Below are 8,561 nucleotides of genomic sequence, written 5' to 3'. Positions count from 1 at the left end.
TTTCTAGTATACAAAACCCTAACAGTCGCCACATGCAGAAACTGCGACGGAAGTAGGTATCTCCCCACACCGGGTTATCGTAGAAGTAGTCGCGGACTAACCTTGCGGCGGCTTCCTTCCGGTTACGATGGATGTAAGTTCGGGAGCGTCTTTGGGGCGGCGCGGCTTCCTCCGCCTCCCGGCGTCGATCTTCTTCAAGTGATTCTTCCATTATTCGACGCATTTTCTCATACGGATCCATGAGATCGATTAAATTTGGGGGAAGAATAAAAGAGAGATGATTTGAGATGAAAATTGGAGAGGAAATGAAGATGATTTGGGAAGAATAGATATGTAGTTGTGTGTGAAATGAAGATGAATTAGGAGTACTTATAGAGTAAAAAAAAAGGAAAACGGCTATAAATCGGTAATATTACCGTTTGCCAATTTTTAATTTTTTTTAATTCGAATTAAAAAAAAAAATTATTGCGTCAGCGTGACGAATACCACTCGCGGGCCGGCGAGTGACGCATGGCCTAGGAGCTCTCCACGTCGTGGGAGCGCGTGGCGAGACGTCTCGCAACGGGTCTCGGAGGGACGGGCGAACCGGCAGATGGTGACGGGACAAGACGCTGCAACGTGTCCCGCCATTGTTTCGTCACGGAAGAACGAAATACGGGCCACCCGCGTAACGCGTTGCGGGTGGCCTTAGGTAGACGAAGCCGTTTTATTTTTAGGAACGAAACGCTAAATCCTCTTATAAATGTAACACAAACTGCCTATTAATTATATAGGTCGATATTAGATGTGGCGAAGTACCCATTAGTATACTAGTGCATTTTTCTATAAAGTCAATGTACAAAGTATAAATTTCATTAACTAAATTCTTGGACATGGATCATAATTCACAAGTAATTTTTGCAAATGAAGTTATATATATTGACATATACACATGTGACATTTGATAAGCAGAGTATTTACAAGCTTGGGAATGCCATAAATGGATATATCTCAAGCAGTTGGATATGAAGCTTGCATGGCAATGCCACAGATACCTTGTGCAGCTCCAATATCCCTCTGCATCAAGATGTATCCATTTTCGCCCCAGCTCGTTCCCCACGAGTTCTTCACGATCCAATACTTGGTCCCATCACTGGCCGCCCCATATCCAACTGCAGTCACTCCATGGTCTAGATCCGTCCCACACTCGCCAGTGAAGACTCCACTCGAATAGAACTGGAAGTCCGAACCACTCGCATCAATAGCCACCGATACTGGCTGATTCGCCACTGCTTTGAGCAGAGACGATTCACTGTTGGCAGGCACATCCTCGTACCCTGTGATCCTGGCTGCGTCAGATGATTCCTTCTTCGAGTTGCACGTGCCATCCACTCCTTGGTATGGGTAGTTTTTTTCGGTTGTTAGGCCTTTGTTGTTAATGATATACTGAAACGCGTCATCCATTAGTCCACCGTTGCAGCCCTCGTCCTCGCTTGTGTCACAGTCAACAAGTTGTTGTTCGGATAGCGAGATTAGATTCCCTGTCTTTATCTGGTTGATTCCTTCTGTAGCTGCAACCGCTGAAAATGCCCAACAACATCCTGCATTTTTGTTTCACACAAAATCAAACTCACAATTTCTCTTATATATATATAATTTAAAGTATAATTTGAATACTGAATTGTTTTTTTTTTATCAGTATGAAAGAATTTCATATACATTGTTATGTTATGTTAGTTGCATACCACATTGGCCTTGATCCTTTATAGCTGTAACGGCTCCTTTCTTTCTCCAATCCACGCCAGCGGGAGCTGCACTCACATTTGCATACCTAAACGACGAAGAAACCTTAGGCGATTTTGAATGAGAAGGCATCATGAATCCGTTTCTAGAATTCTTGAATTCATCATTCGTTAGATCAGCAAATTTGTTGATGGCAAGTTTGTAAGTCCGACCACCTTCCTCGTTAAACGACTCAATATACTCAGCATTCTCCTTGAATATATTGAATCTTTTGGCCTTCTCCGCTTCATCTTTGTACACACGGCCATTCTCCAACATCCATTTCTCATGCATCTCTACCATGGATGCATCAGGCACTGTTCGAGCCGATGCTAGAGAATTGCAGAGTTGTAACAGCACGATTGATGCAATAAGAAGCTTCCAAGAAGAAGCCAAAGCCATATTTTCTTGAAATTTATTGGCTATATTTGGTAAAGGGAAGTGTTGAGATTTATGAACGAATTGAAAAGGGAGAGACTATTTATAGATCGAAATAAGTAGTAACAAAAAATATGGTGAAGTTGCAAAATCACTTTAAAGATATGATTCGTGGAAGCTCTTCTACTTCATTTGATATATCTGTTTTTATATAGATAGTTTCTTGGTTAGCTCTTTCCTTACTTTCAAAAGTTTGGTAAAATCCAAGATATCTGTCAAAATTCTTTTACGATCAAAGATGTATCCAATATTTATTTACATCAAGCATGAACCGTTTATTGGCTGTAGTGAGATTTAGTCTTAGAGCATTCACAGTGGGGCGGACGATAGCCTGCCCGATGCATCGTCCGCCCCATCGTCCTCCACTGTAGCTCCGCGCCCTATGCGATTTCCATCCTCCGTGCCCTATGCATCCTCCGCGGACGATGAACCATTTTTTGTATCCTCCGGCCTATCCTCTGCCCCATTGCGGGGTAAGGAGGATAGGTCCGGACGATGCACACATTTTAATTTTTTAATTTTTTTTTTGTATTTTCTTCTATATATATCACCAATTTTTTTACTTCATTTCACACCTTTCACTCCACTCTGTTCCCAATCTCAATTTCTCTCTAAATTCAATAATGAATTCCGACGATTTTCCATATTTGCAAGCATAAAATATAAAAAAAATAAAAAATAAATACTGACAATAGGATTTGCCTTTAATTTGTGGTATTTTTATATTTATTCTTGCTAATTGATATATTTGCAAACATAAAAAATAAATACAAAATAGGAGTTAAAATTATAGGGCGGGCTATAGGGCGTCCCACTGCAGGTGAATGAGATGGAGGATAAAATGCTGATGTGGCAGAGGATAGGGAGCCCTATAAGACGGGCTATAGGGCGCCCCATTGTGGATGCTCTTATAGTAATATTAGTATCCCACTCACCGTATCATGCCACCTATAAAAATAAATTTTACTCCCTCCATTTTTTTTAAAATAGCAACTATTTCCATTTTGGGTCGTTCCTTAAAAATAGAAACTTTAGAATCTTTTTATTTTAAGACGTGGACCCCCACAATCCACTAACTCTACTTTCAGTAGTTATTATCTTTCTCTTTCTTACTTTACTTATTTTTCTTTTCCTCTCTCTTACTTTACCAATTCTTTTCACTTAGTTTACCAATTGTGCATTGAAACTCGTGTCGTTTCAAATGTTTCTATTTTTTGAATACAGAGGGAGTATCATAATTCATACTTATTTAAGTGATCATTTCTTTTTAGCACGATAGTTAAGAAAATAGTATTCCTTTCGTCCGACATTAGGAGTCTTGTTGACTTTTGTGTACTCGTTTTACAAAATGATAATAAATAGTTATGGTGGAGAAATGATAAAGTAAGAAAGAGACTAATGTAGATGAGTCTCTTCTCTACATTTTTGTCTCTCTAACTTATCATTTTTATAAAACGAGTGCATAAAAGTCAATGGGACTCCTAATGGTGGACGGAAGGAGCAGTATATACTGTAATCTAAATGTTATATCAAATACTCCTTCCGTCCGCTATTAGAAGTTCCGGTTTACCATTTTAGTACGTCCGCCATTAGGAGTCTCAGTTCACTTTTAATATAAATGTTAGGTGCGCCTTACTTTCCATTAAATCATTCCACTCACGTTCTATTATAAAACTTATTCCCTCCGTCCGCAAATAGGAGTCCCATTTCTTTTCGGCGAAGGTTTTAAGAAATGTTAAGAAAAGTGAGTGAAAGAAAATTAATGGAATATGGACCCAACTTGTATATATTAGTTTTAAATGATATATGAGTAGAATGAGTTGGTGGAATGTAAGACCTTTTACCATTTATAGAAATAATGAACTGGGACTCCTATTCTCGGACGGATCAAAATGGCAAAACGAGACTTATATTCACGGACGGAGAGAGTATATATAAAAATGGATCCCACATTCCGTTATCTTTTCTCACCCACTTTCCTTATACTATTTCTTAAAACTCGTGCCGAACTCAAATGAGATTACTAATGACGGACGAAGGAAGTAGTATTTTTTTCCAATCTATTACACTATACTCAAGCTTAAAATAATACTCTCTCCACTTAAACTATTTGTCATTTTTCCAAAACAAGTGCGAATAAGAAATGTGCCAACACTAAGTGATTTGTTTTAGTATAAATCTAAAAATGCGCATATATTTTACTCAAAAACCCAAAATGGGATAAGTTTTGGAATACTATTGGAGCTATTTGACTACTCCATATTGGAGTTTAGAGTAGAGTTCCATTGGAGATGGTCTTTTGAGTTAACTTAGGAGAAAATAAAGTAAAAGTGAATTTATTTTTGTCAAAAAGACACGAAATGCCTCATTTAAGCTGTTGGGGTGTTGTGATTTTTAGGGTGCAATTAAGTATACAAAACAAGTAATAATTCCCTAAAAATACTACTTCTGCAAGTATACAGACGTGCAATGTAGTATAAAAGGTGTCGAACCCACATTGAGGAGATTAATTGCTAAAACTATTAAACCTAACTAAAAAGCAGTAAAATAGTTTAATATTGGGTTTTTGATCAAGAGGCGAGTGAAGGACGAAATGAGAAGGAAAAATACAAGGGAATCACGATAAAAGGGGGAGACTACTCATAGCTTGTATCGGGTTGCTTGTTCACATGAATCCTAAAGTCTAATTACTTTCCATTATTTATCAGGATCGTGTTTATTTTACGCTCTCAAGCAGCTGATCACTGATCGTGGAATTTTACACCTAGGATAAGCTGATCACGTTTCCTAGGCTCTACTCACCAACCCCTCACTCCTACAGTTGCATAGTAAGCTCGGGTTTGGCTTCTAAAAACATTCAACACATAAGATCCACCTCGGGCTATCCCCTTATCAGTTTTAGCCTAGGGTTCCTTATCTATGTTAGCTCCCTACTCAAAGTTAAGAGACATTGAAGTTAAGGCCTTTACCGGATTAAGTTTGCTAGCAAAACCCAATACAGATAGAAATAAAGACATAGATAAGAACCAAAACATGGAAATCTATCAAAACAAAGTCATGGATTCATATTTACAAGCTCCCCTAACAAACTAGAAGTAATCCCTAAAATCTAGCCACTCATAGTGGGCAACAATACAAGAAGATGAGTAAATACTACCATATTAGGCTTGATTTAAGGTGCAAGAGGGCTTGATCTTCTCTCTCCTTCCAAAAATGGCTCCCAAGCTCTAAATGCTCTTCAAAATTTGTCCCCAGTCGGCAAAGATGACTTGGAATTTGTGCCCTAACTATTTAAATAGTTAGGGTTTAAAAAATAGGCCTAGTACCATTTGCCCGGTCGGGCGATCTGCACAGTGCAAAATGCCCGGTCGGACATTTTGTTTGACTCTCGATCTGGTCGGGCGTTTAGAGCGCCTTGTCGCGCGTTTTGCACTGCATTGCGAGGTATCCACGCGAAGCTCTTTCGAAGGTGAGTGCAATGGTGGACTTGTAGAAGCTTTTTAAAGTAATCTTGAAGGGCTGATTACTGTTCAGATTCATACCTTTTTTTTATAATTGTCCTACAATATATCAAATGAGTCCATTTTCCCCTTAAAAAGTATGTTAAGATAATGCTACAAAGAACTACAATTTGATTCACATCATGGGACATCTGAAAAAGAAATACGACTCAATTAACTTTAAGACTAAGGGAGTTCTACTTCTAAAACTATCAATCCTAACAGGGGCGGATCTACATGTATTCAAATAGGGGCAATTGCCTCATCTCATATTTTCAGTCTTTTTAGTCTTTTTCAAAGTTGCATCTTTGCTTCGTGGTATAAATGCTTCTGCAATCCACATTTGGATCAGTTTTGAAACTGAGAAATTAGACTGATGAGGAAATATTCCTCAAGCAGAGATTACATGATTTCAAATAATAAGCAAGAGACGTATAAGAATGACCGAACTAGAGGGTTAATCAAAGAAACCCTAAAATTTTATAAAGGTTTAGAAAACCCTAGAAACTCAAAAGGAAATAAAACAAAAACTAGGATATTAAATATAAACCTTAAAAAATGTGAATTGACTTTTTCGCTAACCCTATTCGCAAGCAAAATGCGAATTTTAAGCCATTCCGACATAGAACGTTTTTGGCACATTTTCGACGTCACCGAGATTTACTGCTGGAACTGCATCAGATAATAAGACAAATCATTGTCACTTCACACGGAACAATATCGAAGGGAAAATATTTTCATACATGAATCTCTTTACTAGGTTCTTTTACACGTCTAAGCTTAATATCTAGAGTTTCAGACATAAAAAAAATTGTTGTAGCGTAGATCATTATAACTCTCTACAATGCAATAAGTTGTTTGGTGATTTTTAACTCGAAAGGACATGAGAGCGCGGCAGGCGGTGTGATCGCAAACCAACAGCACCAGTGGTAGCAAAACCACAGACTGCGCCTAAACTTGTGGAGTCTGGTATGAGAGAGTGGCAGGCGGTGTGATGTTTCAAGTGTCAGGGCCTTGGTCATATGCAAGCTGACTATCCCAATCTAGACAGATGGTGACTTTGTTAGGGTTTGAACAACAGAAATTGCAAGTTAAATAAATTCACAAAAGTATCTATATAGATGAATATGTGGATCGATTCAATTTCATTATTAGAACACATAGAACATGTTCACTGCACATTTAATTCACATAATAAAATTAAGTTACGAAATTAAATCTTACATCGTGATTCTACAAGAATTGATGTTGCTCTCTATGTCTCCACATGTAGAGTCTTGTCTTGACGCTAGACCACAGATCTTCTAACTTATTTCACAACTCTAATATAACTTACTTGTGGAGGAAATTGTTAGAAATGTAGAGATCATGAATGAGAAGACAAGAACACCAAGAACACACTATAGGGAGTTTTCGAATTCCTCTATTAGAGAGAGAGGGCCGAAAATTCTAAGTGTGGCGGCTAAGGTTTTAACTTTGTGTAGTGTATGATGTGTGTAATTTGTCCACTCCTTTATCTCTTATTTATGGAGTTTGTGATGGGATAAGTTAGAGATATATGAGCTTGGACTAGGCCTCCTCTATTGGACCTTCTTTACTAATTAAATATAATCCATAATTTAATATATAGATAGAGAAATGTTTTTTTGACCACTATAAAAGAATACTGACCACCCATCCAATCCTGGATTACAAACAATTCGGGTTACCTCCTTAGTAAATTATTTCATGTGTCAAAGAGTATGTATATTCATTAATTAATTTGTAGTTTGTTTCAGACTTCAAATTAATTAATACTTCCACCGTCCCATGATAAGCAAGACGCTTCTTTTTCGCAGTCGTTTTGGGAAAATAATTAAAGTAAGAGAGAATAATGTAGAGAGGTTCTCTACATTATTTTATACTCTATTTATCTCATTAAAAATGAAACGTTTTCTTTTTTGGATTGTCCATTAGAAATGAAACGTTTGCTAAAATGGAAATACCACAATTTCTACTTTTCCTTCCTCTTACTTTATTCTCTATTCATAACTCACAAAACAACACTACATAAAATCTCGTGCCGAAAAGCAAACGTTTCATATTTAATGGACGGAATTATTTTATATTCACTCTGTCCCATTAAAAATGAAACGTTTTTCTTTTTAGATTATCCCATTAAAAATGAAATGTTTCCTAAATTGGAAATACCACCATATCTACTTTTCCCTCATCTTACTATATTTTATCTTCATTAACTCACAAAATAACACTACATAAAATTTCGTGCCGAAAAATAAACGTTTGATATTTAATTGGACGGAGGGAGTATTATTTTTCCAAAACAAGTGTGAAAAAGAAACGACACACTTATCTTGGGACGTAGGGAGTATCTCTTTTTACTTCCAAGAGTTTGTCAACAAGATGTATATTTGAAGTATACGTTTTCCTATTATTCTTCTTGGAATGAATCTAAACCGGCCGGATTTTGAATAATAAACTTTTTTCGAACAAGTCTTGGAGATATAATCAAACCACGCAGACACATGATTCAGTGCAATAGCAAAACTGACACCGTACTCTTTTATCATAAATGGTAAGTAGAGCACATTCCACTAACTTATTTCACTCACATTTTATTATAAAACTAATATATAAGTGAGACTCATGGTCCACTAACTTATTCAACCCACTTTTCTTTACATTTATTAAAACTCGTGTCCACACAAAATGTGACTTCTATTATGGGACGAAGGCAATAACGAATAACCAAGACTTCCTCTTTATATATATAACAATAAATTCTTAGTTAATACTCTTTTCCTTCCATTCAAAGTTAAAACTTTCCTGAGTTCCAAATATTCTTTATTTATACAGTTGTAA

General features: G+C 36.9%; 1 protein-coding gene across 1 annotated transcript; it reads right to left on the bottom strand.

Annotated features, from left to right (window-relative positions):
• Positions 1–990: 990 nt before the first annotated feature.
• Positions 991–2,163, bottom strand: LOC121789518 (senescence-specific cysteine protease SAG39-like). The gene is made up of 2 exons (XM_042187962.1): positions 1,725–2,163; positions 991–1,580 (listed from the first exon to the last, which is right to left on the bottom strand). The coding sequence occupies exons 1-2, from the start codon at positions 2,161–2,163 to the stop codon at positions 991–993; spliced, it is 1,029 nt and encodes a 342-aa protein (XP_042043896.1).
• Positions 2,164–8,561: the final 6,398 nt, after the last annotated feature.

The sequence above is a fragment of the Salvia splendens genome, unplaced genomic scaffold (assembly GCF_004379255.2).
Source record: "Salvia splendens isolate huo1 unplaced genomic scaffold, SspV2 ctg264, whole genome shotgun sequence".
NCBI lineage: Eukaryota > Viridiplantae > Streptophyta > Magnoliopsida > Lamiales > Lamiaceae > Salvia > Salvia splendens.
The sequence above is the reverse complement of the archived record's forward strand: the minus strand, read 5'-3'. Positions and strand labels throughout refer to the sequence as shown.